General features: G+C 43.6%; 1 protein-coding gene across 15 annotated transcripts in view; it reads right to left on the bottom strand.

Annotated features, from left to right (window-relative positions):
- The window catches only part of LOC115130821 (rap guanine nucleotide exchange factor 2-like), a 154,475-nt gene that overhangs the window by 14,744 nt on the left and 115,646 nt on the right, over nucleotides 1–24,085 (bottom strand). For 7 of the 15 annotated variants that reach the window (XM_029662302.2, XM_065019778.1, XM_065019766.1 and 4 more), the window contains 16 exons: nucleotides 21,544–21,680; nucleotides 17,669–17,827; nucleotides 16,566–16,718; nucleotides 16,246–16,410; nucleotides 14,205–14,324; nucleotides 12,261–12,464; nucleotides 10,607–10,715; nucleotides 9,594–9,760; nucleotides 9,230–9,348; nucleotides 8,628–8,785; nucleotides 8,403–8,417; nucleotides 7,538–7,778; nucleotides 6,791–7,174; nucleotides 6,270–6,481; nucleotides 814–937; nucleotides 350–373 (listed from right to left, as the gene is read on the bottom strand). In XM_029662302.2, coding sequence (XP_029518162.1) covers nucleotides 350–373; nucleotides 814–937; nucleotides 6,270–6,481; nucleotides 6,791–7,174; nucleotides 7,538–7,778; nucleotides 8,403–8,417; nucleotides 8,628–8,785; nucleotides 9,230–9,348; nucleotides 9,594–9,760; nucleotides 10,607–10,715; nucleotides 12,261–12,464; nucleotides 14,205–14,324; nucleotides 16,246–16,410; nucleotides 16,566–16,718; nucleotides 17,669–17,827; nucleotides 21,544–21,680 — 2,491 coding nt within the window. The remainder of the gene's footprint in view (nucleotides 1–349; nucleotides 374–813; nucleotides 938–6,269; nucleotides 6,482–6,790; nucleotides 7,175–7,537; nucleotides 7,779–8,402; nucleotides 8,418–8,627; nucleotides 8,786–9,229; nucleotides 9,349–9,593; nucleotides 9,761–10,606; nucleotides 10,716–12,260; nucleotides 12,465–14,204; nucleotides 14,325–16,245; nucleotides 16,411–16,565; nucleotides 16,719–17,668; nucleotides 17,828–21,543; nucleotides 21,681–24,085) is intronic. The other 8 variants (XM_065019767.1, XM_065019772.1, XM_065019770.1 and 5 more) reach the window with 5 other exon arrangements.

The following is a 24,085-nucleotide window of genomic DNA, read 5'->3' as shown; positions in this document are numbered from 1 at the left end:
AAGTAAAACCAGCACTAAATAACAGGTAAGTAAAACCAGCACTATTTAACAGGTAAGTAAAACCAGCACTATTTAACAGGTAAGTAAAACCAGCACTATTTAACAGGTAAGTAAAACCAGCACTATTTAACAGGTAAGTAAAACCAGCACTATTTAACAGGTAAGTAAAACCAGCACTATTTAACAGGTAAGTAAAACCAGCACTATTTAACAGGTAAGTAAAACCAGCACAAAATAACAGGTTAGTAAAATAAGCACTAAACCAAACAAACGAGGCATCAGAAATGAGGGAAATCGCATAAATTGGGCAGAATAAAATAGCATGGAAAGATCGGTCACCAAAACTTACCCTAAACTCCTCCATTTCTTCTTCCTATAGAAGGGATAGCCATGAACAGTGAAGCGTGGAGGGCAAAGAGTGGACGGAGAGAGAGAAAGGAGGGAGACAAGCTTAGACAGGATAGACCACTAAGAGCCACCAAGATGAGCAAGGTTACCAGAGGCCCACAAAAGAGAGAAAGAGAGAAACATTGACAAAAACAGACACTCAATAGTGACATGGCAGCATGGTGGACATGCAAAGTCACACACACTTTCACATGAGCACTGTGTGGATTCTACACCAACAATAAGTAGACCGTACAGGAAACAGCTGGGTTGGCCCGGAGAAACAGCTGCTCAAGAAAAAAAGCCTTGGGAAAAAAAAAGCCTTGAAGCGGGTAATATTGACAATCTACATGTGAACAATCAATCATCGACAACCCACGGCGACTTGAGTGGACCTGAAGGGGATAGTGAAGCGTTGTTAGTTACCTGGTTCTGAACATGAGCGCTGGGTCCATGTTGACGGAGGCCATACGACCCACGTGGCGGATCTCTTTGGCGATCATCCGCAGCTTCTCAAAGTTCACCAGGCCGTCCACTTTAGAGTCGTTCCCTGGGGAAGGACAAGTGACTATTAGTAATAACAGATTGATTAAGATGCCTTTAAAATAAATGTTTACCTTTATTTAACTAGGTAAGTCAGTCGAGAACAAATTATTATTTTACAATGACAACCGACACCGGCCAAACCTTCCCCGGACAACACTGGGCCAATTGTGTGCCGAACCTACGGGACTCCCGATCACAGCTGGTTGTGATAAAGCCCGGGATCGAACCAGGGTTTGTAATGATGCCTCTAGCACTGAGATGCAGTGCCTTAGACCACTATGCCACTCTGGGAAATATTGGCATTCAAATTAAGAATTTAACTAAGTGCAACATCGTATACAAAAATGGTAGACCCAGCCAATGTTTTGCTGGTCTCTTGTCAAATTAACTTTAACTCATATTTTTCTTTACTACATTGTTGTTTAAGAAAATATTTACTAAATCAACTAAAGTTTGAAAAAGTAACAAAATAACAATAATGAGGCAAAAATACAGGGGGTACTGGTACCGAGTCAATGTGAGGGGGTACAGGTTAGTCAAGATAATATGTACAGTACCAGTCAAAAGCTTGGACACCTACTCATTCAAGAGTTTTTTTTACAATTTTCTACATTGTAGAATAATAGTGAAGACATCAAAACTATGAAATAACATATGGAATCGTGTAGTAACCAAAAATTTGATATTATATTTTATATTTGAGATTCTTCAAATATCCACCCTTTGCCTTGACAGCTTTACAGATTCCTGGCATTCTCTCAACCAGCTTCATGAGGTAGTCACCTGGAATGCACTTCAATTAATAGGTGTGTCCCATTAAAAGTTAATTTGTGGAATTTCTTCCCTTCTTAATGCATTTGAGCCAATCAGTTGTTGTGACAAGGTAGGGGTGGAATACAGAAGATAGCTTTATTTGGTAAAAGACCAAGTCCATATTATAGCAAGAACAGCTCAAATAAGCAAAGAGAAATGACAGTCCATCATTACATTAAGACATGAAGGTCAGTCAATCTGGAAAATGTCAAGAACTTTTAAGGTTTCTTCAAGTGCAGTCGCAAAAACCACCAAGCGCTATGATGAAACTGGCTCTCGTGAGGACCGCCACAGGTATGGAAGACCCAGGGTTACCTCTGCTGCAGAGGATAAATTCAAATAAAATTCAATCTTAATGGTCACATACACATGGTTAGCAGATGATAATGCGAGTGTAGCGAAATGCTTATGCTTCTAGTTCTGACTATGCAGTAATATCTAACAAGTAATCTAACTAATTCACAACAACTACCTTATACACACAAATGTAAAGGGATGAATAGAATATGTTCATATAAATATATGGATGACCGATGGCGTGCGGCATAGGCAAGATGCAGTAGATGGTATAGAATACAGTATATACATATGAGATGAGTAATGTAGGATATGTAAACATTAAAGCGCCGTTATTTAAGGTGACTAGTGACACCTTTATTAAGTCCATTTATTTAAGTGGCCAGAGATGTGAGTCTGTGTGTTGGCAGCAGCCGCTCTATGTTAGTGATGGCTGTTTAACAGCCTGATGGCTTTGAGATAGAAGCTGTTTTTCCAGTCTCTCAGTCCCAGCTTTGATGCACCTGTACTGACCTCGCCTTCTGGATGATAGCAGTGTGCAACAGGCAGTGGATCAGGTGGTTGTTGTCCTTGATGATCTCGTTGGCATTCCTGTGACATCGGGTGCTGTAGGTGTCCTGGAGGGCAGATAGTTTGCCCCGGGTGATGCATTGTGCAGAACGCACTACCATCTGGAGAGCCTTATGGTTGAGGGCGGTGCAATTGCCGTACCAGGCGGTGAGGATGCTCTCGATTGTGCATCTGTAAAAGTTTGTGAGTGTTTTAGATGACAAGACACATTTCTTCAGCCTCCTGAGGTTGAAGAGGTGCTGATGCGCCTTCTTCACCACACTGTCTGTGTGGGTGGACCATTTCAGTTTGTCAGTGATTTGTACGTCGAGGAACTTAAAACGTTTTTACCTTCTCCACTACTGTCCCGCCAATGTGGATGGGGGGGTGCTCCCTCTGCATTTTCCTGAAGTCCATGATCATCTCCTTTGTTTTGTTGACATTGAGTGAGGTTATTTTCCTGACACCACACTCCGAGGGCCCTCACCTTCTCCCCGTAGGCCGTCTCATCGCTGTTGGTAATCAGGCCTACCACTGTAATGTCGTCTGAAAACTTGATGATTGAATTGGAAGCGTGCATGGCCACACAGTCATGGGTGAACAGGGAGTACAGGAGAGGGCTGGGAACGCACCCTTGTGGGACCCCAGTGTTGAGAATCTCAATGGTTGTACAGTCGTCTCAAATAAAACTGTCAAGGACCTCGGCGTTACTCTGGACCCTGATCTCTATTTTGACGAACATATCAAGACTGTTTCAAGGACAGCTTTTTTCCATCTACGTGACATTGCAAAAATCTGATATTTTCTATCCAAAAAGGATGCAGAAAAATTCATCCATGCTTTTGTCACTTCTAGGTTAGACTACTGCAATGCTCTACTTTCCTGCTACCCGGATAAAGCACTAAAACTTCAGTTAGTGCTAAATACGGCTGCTAGAACCCTGACTAGAACCAATTTTTTTATCATATTACTCCAGTGCTAGCCTTCCTAGACCGGCTTCCTATTAAGGCAAGGGCTGATTTCAAGGTTTTACTGCTAACCTACAAAGCATTACATGGGCTTGCTCCTACCCATCTTTCCGATTTGGTCCTGCCGTACATACCTACACGTACGCTACGGTCACAAGACACAGGCCTCCTGCAGCGACCTCGTTGTTTTGGGTCGGCCTCACGGATAAGATCGGAATGTCCAGGGTGGAGGTTCAAACAAAGGATCCGCTTCGGGAAAGACGTATTCCTGGTCGTAATGATGGTAAGTTGACATTGCTTTTATATCCAATAGTTCTTTCCGGCTGTATGTAATAACACTTGTGATTTCCTGGGCTAATAATGTAAGAAATAGTACATAAAAAAAACAAATAACTGCCTAGTTTTCTAAGTACCTGAAGCGAGGCGACTATCTCTGTCAGCGTCATCTCATCTCAGTTACCAGCCTCAAATTGCAGCCAAAATAAATGCTTCAGAGTTCAAGTAACAGACATCAACATCAACTGTTCAGAGGAGACTGGGTAAAAATCAGGCATTCATGGTCGAAATTCTGCAAAGAAACCACTACTAAAGGACACCAATAAGAAGAAGAGAATTGCTTGGGCAAAGAAACACGAGCAATGGACATCGGTCCTTTGGTTCTGAGGAGTCCAAATGTGAGATTTTTGGTTCCAACCGCCGTGTCTGTGAGACGCAGAGTAGGTGAACGGATGATCTTCGCATGTGATGGTTCCCACCGTGAAGCATGGAGGAGGTGGTGTGATGGTCCTTTGCTGATGACAATGTCTGTGATTTATTTAGAATTCAAGGCACACTTAGCCAGCATGGCTACCACAGCATTCTGCAGCGATACGCCATCCTATCTGGTTTGTGCTTAGTGGGACTACCATTTGATGTTCAACAGGACAAAGATCCAACACACCTCTAGGGTTTGTAAGGGATATTTGACCAAGGAGGAGAGTGATGGAGTCCTGCATCAGATGACGTGGCCTCCACAATCACCCTACCTCAACCCAATTGAGATGGTTTGGATCGCAGAGTGCAGGAAAAGCAGCCAACAAGTGCTCAACATATGTGGGAACTCCTTCAAGACTGTTGGAAAAGCATTCCAGGTGAAGCTGGTTGAGAGAATGCCAAGTGTGTGCAAAGCTGTCATCAAGGCAACGGGTGGCTACTTTTAAGAATCTCAAATATAAAATAATAACACTTTTTTGGTTACAACATTATTCCATGCGTGTTATTTCATAATTTTGATGTCTTCACTATTATTCTACAATGTAGAAAATAGTGAAAATAAAGAAAACCCTTGAATGAGTAGGAGTGCCCAAACTTTTGTCTGGTACTGTACGTGCAGGTAGTAGGGGGGGGTCCAATGTAAATAGTCCAGCTAGCCATTTGATTAACTGTTCACTAGTCATATGGCTTGGGGATAGAACCTGTTAAGGAGCCTTTTGGACCTAGACTTAGCACTCCGGTACCGCTTGCAGTGCAGCCGCAGAGAGAACAGTTTATGACTAGGGTGGCTGGAGTCTTTTTGGAAACTAACCATTATTTCGTCCCTACATTATATCGGCATTGAACAAGTCACCCTCACTAGGAGAGGGGGTGACCTTGACAATTTATTGTTAAAACTAGAAGCTGTCTGTATAGTTCATTTAAAACCCATTGCTACCTTCGGTCTCAACGTAGACTTTGATCTAAAGCCATTCTTGTGATTTTGCTACTCATTGTAAATGTTTGTGGGCCTATGTAGCCAAATTCTATCTATGATCGTATGCTATCCATGAATGTTTTATGTTTTCTATTTATATCTGCAAATGAACCAATGCCATACCTAGCCATGATTACAGACACCTGTGTACCCCCTTTGAAACTATATAAAACTAGTGACTTGCAGTGTTGTCATCATACACTGAAGAAGACAGCTTGTCTGTTGAAAGGTTGGTTATTAGGTTATTCAATTATTGCATTTGAGCTCCTAAAGTGTGCGTCTCCTTTTCTTTTCCACTTCGCTAGCCAGCTCCTCGCCTAAACAGGTGCATCTTTCTTTCACCTCCAGATGGCTGGAGTCTAACAATTTTTAGGGCCTTCCTCTGACACCGCCTGGTTTAGAGGTCCTGGACGGCAGGAAGCTTGGCCCCATTGATGTTCTGGGCCGTACGCACACCCCTTTTCTCCTGAGGGGGAATAGGCGACACTTGCTGAATCTGACATAGTGGAAAGGGAAGGGGAGAGAGGCTGGGGATGAGCTTTGGCAGAAGATTTGAGAAGGGCAATGGTTTTTCTTCCTTAAAATTTTACTCCACTCTCCTTTTCACCCCATTTAACACTTGCTTTACATATCAAAAGGCAAATCTCAATAGGCGATCCAGGTATCATGACATAGCACAAGTAGGAGGTTGGGCCTATCCTCTTTTGCTCCACTATGGTTCTTCAAGTAAGGGGGAGGCCAATGACATCAGAGGGCACCATCAGCCCAACTCCTTGAATGGCCTACTACATGAAGTTTTGCTCAAAACATGTATTTGTTTACCCTTAAGTGTGTGTATACTACTGTATTTATTTGTGGGATATTGTTTTTCAACAGGAAAAGTTTAAATATAGCTGGAGTGAGACAGCTTTGGATCTGGGTTCCAAGATTGTTTGGAACACATTTTGTGATCCAAAATGACTAGGTGTGTGGCTGTCTACCTTCATGCAGGAAGGTGAGGTCCTTCTTGATGACGGGGAACAGGGGGATGATGGGAGGCTGGAGGTTCTGGTTGTTGAGCACATTGCGATACTTGGCCATGTTCCTGGATGGATCAAACAGGTCTTGCAGGTCCCCAAACAGCTTCTCGTACTTACTGGGCAGCTTCTCCCACGTGCCCCGGAGTCTAGATACTGGGGCCAGGTTCAGACCACTTTTGGGGGGGAGGACCACAGAAAGACAGCGAAGTTAGAATACTGATACAGTAGAGAAGGGGGCTCTCTCTGGTTCCAGGCTTTTGTTCCAACCCCACACAAACATACTTGATTCTTGAACTAATTACAATTCAGTGGGCAGCTGTTCAGTAGAATCAGGTATGCACGATTATGTTTGGAGTGAAAGCCTGCATGCCTAACTGCTGAATTTGGTGTAAAACTCTTCCAAATCGGATTAACCCATCTACATCACAACAATACAACATGGCCGCCGGGTCTCCTTTCGTACTCCTCCTCTCAGACCTCACCTAATGATGGAGAACATGGAGTTGAAGTTCTTGCACTCTCTACAATGGAGAGCTATCTTGATGAAATGCTTGACCGTCTTCATGCGCTTGAGCTGGTTGGGCTCCCGGGTCACCTCCGACGCCACCCAGAAGGTCTCCTGGTTGATAATCTCCTCGAAGCGCTTGAGGCAAAACGAGCCCGTCTTGGACTTGAGCTTGAACAGGTCGTCGATGTACTCAGTGGGCTCGATTGCGCAGAAGAGTTCGAAGGCACGCATGGACAGCTGCGTGGCTACTTCCATGGTGGACAGCTGGAGGAGGGAGATCTGGCCTTCACGAAGGAGGTCCTGGGCGTCCTCGTCTGAACAGAGGGTCTCTGTCTCCATGTTGCTCTTCAGGTAGTATCTAGAGAAGAGCAGGGAGTTCCTTTACTATTCTCTCACATACACACAGGTATTCTATTGTACATAAATAAATGGTCTATCTCCATTTTGCTCCTCTAATAGAATCGTCTCAACACAAAGCACATATTTAAAATAGGTGTTTTTGTTGTTGGACTTATTAATCAAGTTGAGTAACTATTAACAAACACCTGATGTACTGTGACTTAAGTAAAAGTAAAAAAGACAAGGTCTTTCATAAGAGGGGGTGATTAAGATAGGAATGGTCAAGAGAAAGTCAGCACAAGAGAAGGGGACTTTGCTATCTCTTGTAAAAGAGATGGGGCTAACCTGTATAAACAATGTGATCAATAAAACCAGTACTTACCTGCCACTGAGCTGTATCCTGTCTGCCAGCTTGGACAGCTGCTCCGGGAGCCGGCGCTGCTTAATGACGCCTTCCGGCGTGATGGACACATCACACAGGGAATAGGCTTCGGGCACTGCGGTCAGGGCAAACTCCCGGATGGCCTGGGCCACCACCTCTTTGGCCGTGGTGTCCTTACCGATCATGATGTATCGACTTTGCTGGTCTGCCTTGAACACCCGCAGCACCTGGTCTGACATGTCTGGATGGGGGGGGGGGGATTTAATAGGAATTACCCACACAATTCTCATGTCAGAATTCAGCAATTTCATTGTGGACAGTCGTATCACTCAAGTACCATTGCTTTTTTTTTTTACCCAAGGTTACACCATAATTCACCATACCACCCCAAAACACACCAAAATTAGAATGAATGGGTCACTGCTAGTCACTTAACCTCGAAAAAGTTTACAGGATCAATTAGTTTCAAACTGTACTCCAAACATTTCAACAAAAATGTCAACAACTGATGTCTGCTAGAAGCCACGCTGACATGCTCAATGATCTACGGTGAGTTTGTGTAACTCATTTAGCCGACTGGAACTTTGAAAGAGCAGAGGGGCTGACTGACAGCATTGACAAAGACATGATTGTGCATTCTACAGCCCAGTTAGATTCAGGCCTACGTTACCCATTAAAACACACTGATTTGCAGGCTGCTGTTATCAAGACCCACAAGCCCAGACCATAACCACAATTAGAAAACATTAACCCTTAAGACCCCAGATTTAGAAACACCATAGGAAGCTTGTGAAAGAAACAGCAGGTTGGCTTTGCAAAGAGGACAAGCGTTGCGTGGGCAGAACAAAAGCAGACTGATACTCACTCGTCACGACTGGGGCTGAAGGAACACAAAGAGTATATGTGTGGGAGAACATTAAAATGTGGGTCAAACATCTGGCGAAGAATTTCCCCGGTTAGGAATGTATGAAAATAGACTGCCTCAAGAGAGATGACAGCCAAGTGGAGCTTATAGATGTGTAATGTAGGCTTTATAACATATGGTTGTATATTAAAAGGTTCAAAGAGGAGTGTGTCTGTTGGTCCTCACCAGGCTGGTTGTTGAAGTCCAGGATGCGGTGGTGGGACTGCAGCAGGTCAGGGTTGCTGGACGACAGGCTGCCGCTGACTGGCAGCGCGGCCGGAATCTGTTTGGACTGCTTCAGGCCCACGATGCTGTCGTCCTGCGACTGGCCCACACCCACGTCGCTACGGAAACAGAGGGAGGGAGGGGTTGGAAAGTTCCACTGTCAGAGGATAGAGGGCAATGTTTTTACAGTAAAGTATATCAGAAAGAGAGGTTACACTGCTCAATACATCAAATTACAATTAATTTTTCACATGCGCCAAATACAACTGGTGTAGTAGACCTTAACGTGAAATGCTTACTTACAAGCCCTTAACAATACAGTTCAGAAAATATTTACATGTTTTTTTTATTTTTAATAACCGGCATTGTAAATAAGAATTTGTTCTTAACTGACTTGCCTAGTTTAATACATTTGTTATAAATAAATCTTCATAAGAGGTGACACTGCTCAACACACCATCAACACAACACAAAAAACATGAATAAGTCGAGCCTATTTTATTCCACACTCCAGTCCTCTAACTTTGAAGCAACCTTTTCCATTGGTCTCGGACGTCTCTTACTTATATGGTTTTGGGGGCAGGATGCTGGTGAGCGTCTTGTCAAAGATCTTCTTGAGCTTGTTCCTTCCCCCCACCGTGTTGGCTTTGGCCTTCTTGCTGGCCTTCTCCAGGCCCATCACCTGCATTGAGGAGACGGGGACACCATTACATTAGGCGTTAGGAACGTCTTTACTAAGATAAAACCAGGGACATATTCATTAGGCCACACCACAGCTAAATGTTTTGCAACAAAAAAATAAAAACAAGCATTTCTGATTGGATAATGTCAGGTAATACCTTTCTGTTTCAGTCCGTTTGGTGCCTAATGAATACGTCCTTGATAACATACACAAAGCATTATGGGTACTGTAGTCCATAACATCACCTGCTCAACATCCACCGCCAGGTCAGGAATGGAGTAGCGCGAGCCCTTCTTGATATCCCCGATCTTGGGCAGGTGTGCCGGGGCGCCATTCTTGCGGTCCACCTCTGGCGGCTCCTCACCCTCTGCCTCGTGGTCGTGCTCTGGTCGGGCAAGGAGCTCCTTGAACACTGGGTGGATGAAAGGGGGGAAACGCTATCAACAAGGCAGGTCCTACAGGCCACTAGTTTTGTCGTACCTGGTCTATTGTTCAGTCGTGTGGTCAGGTGTCACAAAGAGGGACTTAAGAAAATTACAATTGGCTCAGAACAGGGCAGCACGGCTGGCCCTTAAAAGTACACGGCGAGCTAACATTAATGACATGCATGTCAATCTCTCAGGGCTCAAAGGAGAGATTGACTTTGTCACTACTTGTTTTTGTAAGAAGTGTTGACAAGCTGAATGCACCGAGTGGTCTGTCTAAACTCCTAGCGCACAGCTTGGACACCCATGCCTACCCCACAAGACATGTCACCAGAGGTCTCTTCACAATCCCCAAGTCAAGACTATGGGAGGCGCACAGTACTACATAGAGCCATGGCTACATGGAACTCTATTCCACATCAAGAAACCAACGCAAGCAGTAGAATAAGATGTAAAACACATAAAATACACCTTATGGAACAGTGGGGACTGAAGAGACTCGCACAGGTACAGACACGCATACGCCCACAAACGCGAGCACACAAACTCTACACAGACATTGCAATATTGCTTTATGATGGTATTATATATTTTTTATTGTAGATATGTAGTGGTGTAATAATGTTATATGATGTACAGTATTTTATTATTATGATTTCTGTGTAATGTAAGCATCTTAATGTGTTTGGACCCCAGGAAGAGTATCTGCTACCTTGTCAAGAACTAATGGGGATCCTTAATAATTACAAATACGGTGTGGAACATAAAAGCGTTACTGTTACTTATATTCTTCTATTAGTATTCAATTCATAGTTAGCCCTAATAACTCTTACCTAAAAGATTAGTTTTCACAGAAATTGACAAGTGGGTGTTGTTCCTCAGGATCTCATTGGCTTTCGTGAGCTGGACATTATCAAAGTTCTGCCCGTTCACCTCCAGAATCTGTTCAAAGACAAACAAAGATAACATTACATATACATTAACATTACATACAGTATCAGCCACTTCCTCAATCCTGTTAATTCATGCAGGTGTCAAATCCACAACTCTGATGATGTAAGCGCCAAAACGCCAACCAACTGAGTCATACCATCCCCCCCTTTTCTTCTGATCTCCCTAACCTCTACATTACTGGTCTCCATCCCCCTAACCTCTACATTACCAGTCTAAACCCCTCCCCCTCTCTTCTGTTCGCATCTCCCTAACCTCTACATTACTGGTCTCCATCCCCCTAACCTCTACATTACCAGTCTAAACCCCCCCTCTCTTCTGTTCTCATCTCCCTAACCTCTACATTACTGGTCTCCATCCCCCCATCTCTTTTGTTCTCATCTCCCTAACCGCTACATTACTGGTCCACCCCCCTTCTCTTCTGTTCCCATCTCACTAACCTCTACATTACTTGGCTCCATCTCCCTAACCTATACATTACTGGTCTCCATCCCCACTTCTCTTTTGTTCTCATCTCCCTAACGCTCTACATTACTGGTCTCCACCTGCCCCTTCTTTTCCCCTCTCCCTAACCTCGACATTACTGGTCTCCATCTCCCTAACCTCGACATTACTGGTCTCCACCCGCACCTTCTCTTCTGTTCCCATCTCCCTAACCTCTACATTACTGGTCTCCATCTCCCTAACCTCGACATTACTGGTCTCCACCCGCACCTTCTCTTCTGTTCCCATCTCCCTAACCTCTACATTACTGGTCTCCACCCCCCTTCTCTTCTGTTCCCATCTCCCTAACCTATACATTACTGGTCTCCACCCCCCTTCTCTTCTGTTCCCATCTCCCTAACCTCGACATTACTGGTCTCCACCCGCACCTTCTCTTCTGTTCCCATCTCCCTAACCTCTACATTACTGGTCTCCATCTCCCTAACCTCTACATTACTGGTCTCCATCTCTCTATCCTCTACATTACTGGTCTCCATCTCCCTAACCCACAGTGCTGATGGCGCAAATCAGGTCTAATGGCCGTTTCTGGGTCAGTACTTAAAGAAACACTGGTCATAGGTTCGGCAAAAAAGGTCTCGTTAAGATGAAAAGGGGAGTGAGATTGATAAGAGTATTTTAACTCTCGTGTTAGAGCCACTCATTGAGAAGGTTAGACAGGAGTATTGCAAGAGTAAACATACTTTGCAAGATGTTATGGTTCACATTTCCTTTGGGAAGCAGCTGCAAGAAAGAGTTTAAGTTTATGCCAAAACAAAGCATAGCCAAGCAGGGTTTTCAAGCTGGCATCCTGGATTTAACGTAGGATCTTTTGCAAAGTATGAAAAATCACCAGTGAGCAAACTAGTCTAGTGAATCAGCACATCGTGGTAGCTGTCTGATGCGTGTTGAGCTTTCTGATGCAAAACATGGTGGCATCAATCAGGTGGGTGCTACACTGCTAGGGGATGAGGGAAGTTTCCCATCCTTTCTATGTAATGCATTTTGAACATATGAAAAAACGCTATGAAAAGAATATCATTCTCGTTACTTCACCTGGTCTCCTCGTTTAAGGCCGGCCTCCGCGGCCTTGCTTCCAGGCTCCACGCTGTCGATGAAGATGCGGAAGCCCTTCTCGGAGCCCCCCAGCAGGGTGAAGGCTAGTGGGGCCTCCCTGGATGGCTTGGTCAGTGTCACTAGTCGCAGTTTGGCTTTAGCAGCGCAGGCAATGTTTAACAGTCTAAGGTGGCCGTACATTTTCTGTAAAGGAAAACTATGTTTAGTACCGTTATATTGCTCAATTCAGAGTTTGTGTTCATTTTTTGTATCTCAACTTTGTTACTATGTGGATTGAAATTAAAATGATAAATGAAATAATCTTTAGCATTTTAAATAGTGAAATAAGAGGCTAGCGTAAGGCAAACATTTGGACAATTTGAATGCTTTGATAATAATATATAATGAGGGCAAATTAGGAGTAATGTTGAAACTGGACATGAAACAGGCTGTAATGTTGAAACTAGATATGAAACCCTCTGTAATGTTGAAACTGGACATGAAACCGGCTGTAATGTTGAAACTGGACATGAAACCGGCTGTAATGTTGAAACTGGACATGAAACCCGCTGTAATGTTGAAACTGGATATGAAACCCGCTGTAATGTTGAAACTGGGCATGAAACCCGCTGTAATGTTGAAACTGGATATGAAACCCGCTGTAATGTTGAAACTGGGCATGAAACCCGCTGTAATGTTGAAACTGGATATGAAACCCGCTGTAATGTTGAAACTGGGCATGAAACCCGCTGTAATGTTGAAACTGGATATGAAACCCGCTGTAATGTTGAAACTGGGCATGAAACCCGCTGTAATGTTGAAACTGGGCATGAAACACGCTGTAATGTTGAAACTGGATATGAAACACGCTGTAATGTTGAAACTAGATATGAAACACGCTGTAATGTTGAAACTGGATATGAAACACGCTGTAATGTTGAAACTGGGCATGAAACACGCTGTAATGTTGAAACTGGATATGAAACACGCTGTAATGTTGAAACTAGATATGAAACACGCTGTAATGTTGAAACTAGATATGAAACACGCTGTAATGTTGAAACTGGATATGAAACACGCTGTAATGTTGAAACTGGGCATGAAACACACTAATGTTGAAACTGGATATGAAACACGCTGTAATGTTGAAACTAGATATGAAACACGCTGTAATGTTGAAACTAGATATGAAACACGCTGTAATGTTGAAACTAGATATGAAACACGTTGTAATGTTGAAACTAGATATGAAACACGCTGTAATGTTGAAACTGGATATGAAACACGCTGTAATGTTGAAACTGGGCATGAAACACACTAATGTTGAAACTGGATATGAAACACGCTGTAATGTTGAAACTAGATATGAAACACGCTGTAATGTTGAAACTAGATATGAAACACGCTGTAATGTTGAAACTAGATATGAAACACGTTGTAATGTTGAAACTAGATATGAAACACGCTGTAATGTTGAAACTAGATATGAAACACGCTGTAATGTTGAAACTGGATATGAACCACGCTGTAATGTTGAAACTGGGCATGAAACACGCTGTAATGTTGAAACTGGATATGAAACACGCTGTAATGTTGAAACTGGATATGAAACACGCTGTAATGTTGAAACTGGATATGAAACACGCTGTAATGTTGAAACTGGATATGAAACACGCTGTAATGTTGAAACTAGATATGAAACACGCTGTAATGTTGAAACTAGACATGAAACCGGCTGTAATGTTGAAACTAGATATGAAACACGCTGTAATGTTGAAACTAGATATGAAACACGCTGTAATGTTGAAACTAGATATGAAACACGCTGTAATGTTGAAACGCGTTGTAATGTTGAAACTAGACATGAAACCGGCTGTAATGTTGAAACTAGATATGAAACACGCTGTAATGTTGAAACTAGATATGAAACATGCTATGCTTAACTGAGACACGGACCTCTCTCTCCAGATTGTTCTCAAACTCTTCAAGAAAGTGAGTCATTGCAGGGTCGCCTTCAAAGTCATTGAAGTGATTGTTCACCCACAGCAAGACTACCCGTGTAACCTGGGGATGCAAGAAGAAAGATTCATTCAAAGTAAAACATAAGTGGATGGGCATGGGCTTGGATTGAATGTTAGCTTGTTATATACATTTATTCACATGTAGCTGTGTGTGTGTGTGTGTGTGTGTGTGTGTGTGTGTGTGTGTGTGTGTGTGTGTGTGTTAATCTGTATGTACACTACCGGTCAAAAGTTTTAGAACACCTACCTCATTCAAGGTTGACTTTTTATTTGTAATATTTTCTACATTGTAGAATAGTAGTGAAGACATCCAAACTATGAAATAACACATGGAACAATGTGGTAACCAAAAAAAATTAAAATCAAAAAATATTTTATATATTTTTCAAACAGCCACCCTTTGCCTTGATGACAGGTTTGCACACACTTGGTATTCTCTCAACCAGCTTCATTATGTAGTCACCTGGAATGCATTTCAATTAACAGGTGTACCTTCTTAAAAGTTCATTTGTAGATTTTTTTTTTTCTTAATGCGTTTCAGCCAATCAATTGTGTTGTGACAAGGTGGGGGGGTATACAGAAGATGGTCTTTTAACAGATAGGGCCAAGTCCATATTATGGCAAGAACAGCTCAAATAAGCAAATAGAAACAACAGTCCATCATTACTTTAAGACATGAAGGTCAATCAATACAGAACATTTCAGGAACTTTGAAAGTTTCTTCAAGTGCCGTCACAAAAACCATCAAGCTCTATGATGAAACTGGCTCTCATGAGGACCGCCACAGAAATGGAAGACTCAGAGTTGCCTCTGTTGAAGAGGATTTTTAAAATTTCATTTAAAATTTTATTTCAGGATGAGTTCATTAGAGTTACCAGCCTCAGAAATTGCAGCCCAAATAAATGCTTCACAGAATTCAAGTAACAGACACATCTCAACATCAACTGTTCAGAGGAGACTGCGTGAATCAGGCCTTGATGGTCGAATTGTCACAAAGAAACCACTACTAAAGGACACCAATAATAAGAAGAGACTTGCTTGGGCAAAGAAATACGAGCAACGGACATTAGACCGGTGGAACTCTGCCCTTTGGTCTGGAGTCCAAATGGGAGATTAATCGGGTCCAACCGTCGTGTCTTTGTGAGACGTGGTGTAGGTGAACGGATGATCTCTGCATGTGTATTTCTAACCGTAAAGCATGGAGGTGGTGTTACGGTGTGGGGATGCTTTGCTGGTGACACTGTCTGTGATTTATTTAGAATTCAAGGCACACTTAACCAGAATGGCTTCCACAGCATTCTGCAGCGATACGCCATCCCATCTGGTTTGTGCTTAACGGGACAATAATTTGTTTTTCAACAGGACAATGACCCAACACACCTCCAGACTATGTAAGGGCTTTTTGATCAAGGAGAGTGATGGAGTGCTGCATCAGATGACCTGGCCTCCACAATACCCTGACCTCAACCAAATTGAGATGGTTTGGGATGAGTCAGACCGCAGAGTGAAGGAAAAGCAGCCAACCGGTGCTCAGCATATGTGGGAATTCCTTCAAGACTGTTGGAAAAGCATTCCAGGTGAAGCTGGTTGAGAGAATGCCAAGCGTGTGCAAAGCGATATCAAGGAAAATGGTGGCTATCTGAAGAATCTCAAATTATATTTGATTTGTTTAACACTTTTTTTGGTTACTACACGATACCCTATGTGTTATTTAATAGTTTTGATGTCTTCACTATTATTCTACAATGTAGAACATAGTAATACAAAACTAAAATAAAAACTTCAATGAGTAGGTGTTCTAAAACATTTGAAAGATGGAGTATGTAAGCATGCATGCATCTGTGATATTATCAATGCTTTATCTATTACTGATGTTAAGTACCGTCTAGCTTCCATTACAATAAAATGACAAAAATAATACTTATCTGAAAAAGGATAGTAAAGTGATTGAACTGGGATCTGACCTTGTCCCTGAGGCTTGGGTCGTGGAACCACTCGAGGAGCTTGTTGCCCACGACCATGGGGCTGGAGAGGAAAGTCCTGTAGGTCAACAGGAAGTCCTCGATGTAGGTGGGGTCCACCACAGAGTGCTCCTCTACCAGGTGCATAGTCAGACGCTCCTTCGTGCCCTATAGGAGATGGTGTATATTATCCTTTAGGTAACACTAAACGTCATATACACGGGCATTCATAACACCTGTCATAACACCTGTATGTCATGACACCTTTATTTGGAAGATGTGGTTTGGAGTCTAAAGGCTTACTCAATAATGAATGAACTCACCTTGATGACGATGTGTCCCTTCCTGGTGCCGGTGCGGTCCAGCTCACGGTGCTCCTTGACCATGACGATCTCGCCCTCCTCCTCCACCTTCTGCATGTTCTTCTCCACCTGGTTGAGGATGCAGCAGTAGTCCTGCTGCGCTATGCACACAAACTGGAACATAGGTGGAGGGAGAGAGAAAGTGAAATAGGAGGAAGTGAAAGAGAGAAAGTGAAAGAGGAAGTGAAAGAGAGAAAGTGAAAGAGAAAGTGAAAGAGCGTAGTAGTTAGCTTGGGGACATAACGCTTTTTAGATCAACATGACTGAGAGACATTTTGAGCGAATCTATTTTAAGACACCAATTAAATAAACACTCTCTCTTAGTGAATTAACTCAGCGTCTTCATTTAATTGGTTGGTACCTACTGGACAATGTATGGTGAACAAAAATATAAACGCAACATGTAAAATGTTGGTCCCATGTTTCATGAGCTGAAATAAAAGACCGTCTAAATTTTCTATACGCTCAAAAAGCTTATTTCTCTCAAAAACATCCTTGTTAGTGAGCATTTCTCCTTTGTAGCATATCAAGAACATGATTAAACAGTATGATCATTACACAGGTAAACCTTGTGCTGGGGGCAATAAAAGGTCACTCGTAAAATGTGTAGTTTTGTCACACAACGCCACAGATGTCTCAAGTTTTGGAGGCAGAGGACAATTGGAATGCTGACTGCAGGAATGTCCACCAGAGCTGTTGCCAGAGAATTTAATGTTAACTTCTCTACCAATGTCGTTTTATAGAATTTGGCAGCACATCCAACCGGCCTCACAACCACAGACCATGTGTAACCATGCCAGCACAGGACCACAATTGGCCCAGCGTCGACTGGGTTTGGCCGGTGTAGGCAGTCATTGTAAATTAACATTTGTTTTTAACCGACTTCCCTACTTAAATAAAGGTAAAAAAAAAAAAATGTCAAGCCTGCTTTAAAATGCAACAGCCTAATTAAGTAACAGGGGTGGAGTATATAACACTATTCAATATATGGGAGAGAAGGCCCGTATGACAGGCCAATCAACCGATTGGCTATTATGATGGACTGTCTCAGTGCTGAGCCTTACCTGACAGTCGTCCACCTTAGTCTTCATCACTCCCTTCATGTACTCCTTCTCTATGGTAGGGGAGACCCCGAAGCTGTTGCCCATACACAGGATCTCAGGCCTGGCCTCAGGGTACGTCACCTCCACCGAGCCATTCAGGATCACTGACCACGAGTCCAGCTGAGTTTGGAAAGACCACAACCACAAACAGTTAACAGTCAGAAATACTCAGTGATCATTCAGTGGACAATGGTTTAATAGAGGGACAGGACACTGGAGTCCTCGGGGACTGGAGTGGTGTCACTTTGTCCCCATCCCGAGTGCAAAACAGCTGATGCATTCTAAAGTGAAGATCCTGATTAGTTGATTATGGAGTCAGGTGTGTTAGTTGGGACAGGGGCAAAAGTGTGACACTAACCAGGCCCCCAGAGGACAGGAGTTACCCATCCCTGGTTTAATATCAGGCTGGGATCACATGTTAAAGGAAGATGAAGACAGCTATGATGCTTTAAATACATTGTTTAATCACAATTAGCCTTAAGCAATTAGTTGGCCATCAGCTATTAGTTAGCCGTTAGTTAAATCAAAGTTTATGAGTCACATGCGCCGAATACAACAGTGAAATGCTTACTTATGAGTCCCTAACCAACAACGCAGCACAGATAAGAAATAAAAGTAACAGGAAATTAAAGAGCAGCAGTGAAATAACTTAAGCGAAACGATATACAGGGGGGTACTGGGGCACCGTTTAGTCGAGGTAAAACGTACATGTAGGTTGGGTTATTAATATGTACAGTTGAAGTCGGACGTTTACATCCACTTAGGTTGGAGTCATTAAAACTCGTTTTTCAACCACCCCACACATTTCTTGTTAACAAACGAGTTTTGGCAAGTCGGTTAGGACATCTACTTTGTGAATGACAAGTAATTTTTCCAACAATTGTTTACAGACAGATTATTTCACTTATAATTCACTGCATCACAATTCCAGTGGGTCAGAAGTTTACATACACTAAGTTGACTGTGCCTTTAAACAGCTTGGGAAATTCCAGAAAATGAATTCATGGCTTTAGAAGCTTCTGATAGGCTAATTGACATCATTTGGGTCAATTGGAGGTGTACATGAGGATGTAATTCAAGGACTACATTCAAACTCAGTGCCTATTTGCTTGACATCATGGGAAAATCAAAAGAAATCAGCCAAGATCTTAGAAAAACAATTGTAGACCTCCACAAGTCTGGTTCATCCTTGGGAGCAATTTCCAAACACCATAAGGTACCACGGTCATCTGTACAGACAATAGTACGCAAGTATAAACACCATGAGACCACGCGTTCTGTCTCCAAGAGATTAACATACTTTGGCGCGAAAGGTGCAAATAAATCCCAGAACAACAGCAAAGGACCTTGTGAAGATGCTGGAGGAAACGGGTACAAAAGTATCTACATCCACAGTAAAACGAGTCCAAAATCAACATAAAGGCCGCTCAGCAAGGAAGAAGCCAGACTACGGTTTGCAACTACACATGGGGAAAAAAAATCGTACTTTTTGGAGAAATGTTCTCTGGTCTAATGAAACAAAAATAGAAATGTTTAGCCATAATGACCATTGTTTTGTTTGGAGCAAAAAAGGGGGAGGCTTGCAAGCCGAAGAACACCATCCCAACCATGAAGCACAGTGGTAGCATCATGTTGTGGGGGTGCTTTGCTGCAGGAGGGACTGGTGCACTTCACAAAATAGATGGCTTCATGAGGTAGGAAAATTATGCGGAAATATTGAAGCAAAATCTCAAGACATCAGTCAGGAAAGCTTGGTCACAATTGGGTCTTCCAAATGGACAATGACCCCAAGCATACTTCCAAAGTTGTGGCAAAATGGCTTAAGGACAACAAAGTCAAGGTATTGGAGTGGCCATAACAAAGCCCAGACCTCAATCCTATAAAAAATGTGTGGGCAGAACTGAAAAAGCGTGTGCAAGTAAGGAGGCCTGCAAACCTGACTCAGTTACACCAGCTCTGTCAGGAGGAACGGGACAACATTCACCCAACTTATTGTGGGAAGCTTGTGGAAGGTTACTCGAAACATTTGACCCAAGTTAAACAATTTAAAGGCAATGCTACCAAATACTAATTGAGTATGTAAACTTCTAACTAAAAAATAATAAAAAGCTGAAATAAATCATTCTCTACTATTATTATGACATTTCACATTCTTAAAATAAAGTGGTGATCCTAACTGACCTAAGACGGGGAATTTTTACTAGGATTAAAAGTCAGGAATTGTGAAAAACTGAGTTTAAATGTATTTGGCTAAGGTGTATGTAAACTTCCAACTGCAACTGTACATGTAGGGTGGGGCGGCAGGTTGCCTAGTGATTAGAACGTTGGGCCAGTAACCGAAAGGTTGCCAGATCGAATACCCAAGCTGACAAGGTAAAAATATGTCGTTCTGCCCCTGAACAAGGCAGTTAACCCACTGTTCCTAGGTCGTCATTGTAAATAATTATTTAAATAAAGGTTAAACAATATATATATATAATAATATATATAATTAATCATTAGACACAAATGGTTCAATAGTATATAATACCCCCGTTTCTACACTAATAATAACTATGATTTTACCCTTTTATTATGGATCTAAAAAGATAGCAAATCCTATTTTACAGCAAGGTATCACTTTCTCCCTTATAGCATCATCAACAACACATTTGACAATGCACTGAGGCAGTAGTGGACATACTACTAACACACACCAGCTCAATAGGATGTTATTCAACTTTGACTGGACTGCCCTTGAAGTGAACTGGACTTAAGGGTATGGCTCTGCACTCTATGTTTGGGTGCATCACAGCGAAAAAATGACCAAAGTGGCTTAATTGAAAAGCCAGAGCCTGTCCAGACTGTTGAGACAGTACTAGTGATCTCTCTTCTGGTCCCCTTGGGGAATCGTATGATGCTGGGAGGTGGCAGTCATTCGTGCTTAATAGAGCAGGGAGAAAAACTAAATGGAAAAAGAGAAACCTGCATTGGTAATGGCAAGGGCAAACTCCATGTCCCAGGCCATAAATGTGCAAACCCAGACACATTCAAGACACACACAAGACCAATATAAGAGACGGAAATTCCACCCCAAACTCTCTTTTGTTATTTGTTTCTTTAGTCCATTGTTTATAGTCCCAAAATGTTTCGCCTTTCAGCAATCAAGTTATCAAGACATTTAAACTTTCAAAATACAGAAATACAGCCAGTATATTGCATATATATATATTTTTTTTACCCCTTTTTCTCCCCAATTTCGAGGTATCCAAATTGTTTTAGTAGCTACTATGTCTCCTCGCTACAACTCCCGTAAGGCTCGGGAGAGACGAAGGTTGAAAGTCATGCGTCCTCCGATATACAACCCAACCAAGCCGCACTGCTTCTTAACACAGCGCACATCCAACCCGGAAGGCAGCCGCACCAATGTGTCGGAGGAAACACCGTGCACCTGGCAACCTTGGTTAACCTTGGTTAGCCCGCCACAGGAGTCGCTGGTGCGCGGAGAGACAAGGACATCCCTACCGGCCAAGACCTCCCTAACCCGGACGACGCTAGGGCAATTGTGCGTCGCCCCACGGACCTCCCGGTCGCGGCAGGTTACGAAAGAGCCTGGGCGCGAACCCAGAGTCTCTGATGGCACAGCTGGCGCTGCAGGACAGCGCCCTTAACCACTGCGCCAAAATGCATCATACCCGGCTGTATTTTAAAAGTGATATATCTTGATTGCTGACAGGCAAAACTATATATGGGACAATATCAACATATATAATATAATGAATGAAATACCAAAAGATAATTGGTATTTTATTTAAGACAGACTCATTCACGGCACACGCCTCCACATACAAACATACCTCTTCCCCGTCATTGAGTACGATGGTGCCGGCCCGCTCGACCACGGCAAACACCATGACGGCACACAGCTCCCTCCTCACAGACATGGTCATGTTGGCAAACGCTGGCAGCTGATGCATGAACTCCAGTAATTGCTCTGTGGAAAGGTTGGAGAGGGAGAGTAGAGAGGGAGAGGTGGTTAGGAAGGTCTTGACACAGTGGAGAGAGAGAGGACGAGCGTAGGAGGACTTGGCAGTCCTTCACTCTTCCTTCACCCTCTGTGTGGCTTTGGTCGAAAAAAAGGGCACAAGCTAGTGGGAGAGAAGGTGCATTAAATTCAACCCCACAAGTGATGAGTACCCAACAATGGGATGATTATCCACTAAGGCAAAGTATCAATTTAATTTTGATAGACAGAAAACAACTGCATGAGCATAAAAGGAAAAGCGACCTTTTGCATTCACTTCGAAGTGTGTCAACATGAATCAAATCTCATTTGGGGCTTCAGCTTGGCTGTATAGGGCATTGCCTGTCCTGATTCCTGCTCCATGCATATATTTGGCTCCTTGAAATAGCTTGTTGCGGGAGCCAGGAAGGACTCCATCCCTGTGCTAGGCGCAGAAAGTAAGTCTGGGGTGCGGGCTGACCTGTGCTTGGCATGGCAACAGTGTCGTGTGGGAATCCTGCGGAAGCACTGAAACTTTAATGCGCCGGGAGAGGAGAGGTGAGGACGTGCGACGTTGACCTAGAAAAGCCTGTCGGCAGAGAGAGCGGGAGGGGAGGGGAGGGGCGGCGGGGAGTTTGTGGGGTTCGTCGAGGGGGACCGGGGTACTCTCTCATTCTCTTTCTCCATTTGCATCCACTAGATCAGCCACACATCACATCTACAGCTTAAGCTTCGTGTGAGTAAATGTGAACTAATCTCTTCTTTTGGCTCCCTATCATTGTAGCTGTGCTGCTGCTAACAGGCCTATGATATCACAGTCTTCGTGTGGCAGTGCTAAAATAAATTCAACAAACGAAAGCATTGAAGCACGAAGGCCTGCAGATGGACACATAATCCACGGTAACTAGCTAATACAGAGGGGCGGGGTTGAGATACACCAAGGGCGGGGCACTGGGAGAGGGGGCGTCACTGTGCATTGTTTGATTAAAATCGTGAATGCTTGATTAAACTCTGATGAGCCTACAAAGGGGATTTCCCCTTAGTGAACAAAGCCAAATCTAATTGGCTCCCATTGCTTTTCCAAATGTCTTGCCAGAAAACAGCAAGCACTCACATACAAGGTATTCTTTAGCAGTAGTAATAGGCATTATAACCGTTGTTCAAAGATAATTGTGTAGTCTAGAGCGATTTTCTAGATTAGCTAGCCAGCTATTGTCGTTCTCCTAACGCAACGTAACGTAACCAACACTGCTAGCTAGCCAGCTAGCCCCCGAAAAGCAGCATTGTAGAAACTTCACACTCAACGGAACGACTTGATTAGGGTAGTGTCAACAACGCAGCTAGCCTACCTCAGCAGTACTGTATCATTTTAATCACTTTAGTCAATTAGATTCTTGCTACGTAAGCTTAACTTTCTGAACATTCGAGACGTGTAGTCCACTTGTCATTCCAATCTCCTCTGCATTAGCGTAGCCTCTTCTCTAGCCTGTCAACTATGTGTCTGTCTATCCCTGTTCTCTCCTCTCTGCACAGACCATACAAACGCTCCACACCGCATGGCCGCGGCCACCTAATCTGGTGGTCCCAGCGCGCACGACCCACGTGGAGTTCCAGGTCTCCGGTAGCCTCTGGAACTGCCGATCTGCGGCCAACAAGGCAGAGTTCATCTCAGCCTATGCCACCCTCCAGTCCCTCGACTTCTTGGCTCTGACGGAAACATGGATCACCACAGACAACACCGCTACTCCTACTGCTCTCTCTTCGTCCGCCCACGTGCTCTCGCACACCCCGAGAGCTTCTGGTCAGCGGGGTGGTGGCACCGGGATCCTCATCTCTCCCAAGTGGTCATTCTCTCTTTCTCCCCTTACCCATCTGTCTATCGCCTCCTTTGAATTCCATGCTGTCACAGTTACCAGCCCTTTCAAGCTTAACATCCTTATCATTTATCGCCCTCCAGGTTCCCTCGGAGAGTTCATCAATGAGCTTGATGCCTTGATAAGCTCCTTTCCTGAGGACGGCTCACCTCTCACAGTTCTGGGCGACTTTAACCTCCCCCCCACGTCTACCTTTGACTCATTCCTCTCTGCCTCCTTCTTTCCACTCCTCTCCTCTTTTGACCTCACCCTCCCCCCCTACTCACAAGGCAGGCAATACGCTCGACCTCATCTTTACTAGATGCTGTTCCTCCACTAACCTCATTGCAACTCCCCTCCAAGTCTCCGACCACTACCTTGTATCCTTTTCCCTCTCGCTCTCATCCAACACTTCCCACACTGCCCCTACTCGGATGGTATCGCGCCGTCCCAACCTTCGCTCTCTCCCCCGCTACTCTCTCCTCTTCCATCCTATCATCTCTTCCCTCTGCTCAAACCTTCTCCAACCTATCTCCTGATTCT

Source organism: Oncorhynchus nerka, linkage group LG6 (assembly GCF_034236695.1).
Source record: "Oncorhynchus nerka isolate Pitt River linkage group LG6, Oner_Uvic_2.0, whole genome shotgun sequence".
Taxonomy (NCBI): Eukaryota; Metazoa; Chordata; class Actinopteri; order Salmoniformes; family Salmonidae; genus Oncorhynchus; species Oncorhynchus nerka.
The sequence above is the reverse complement of the archived record's forward strand: the minus strand, read 5'-3'. Positions and strand labels throughout refer to the sequence as shown.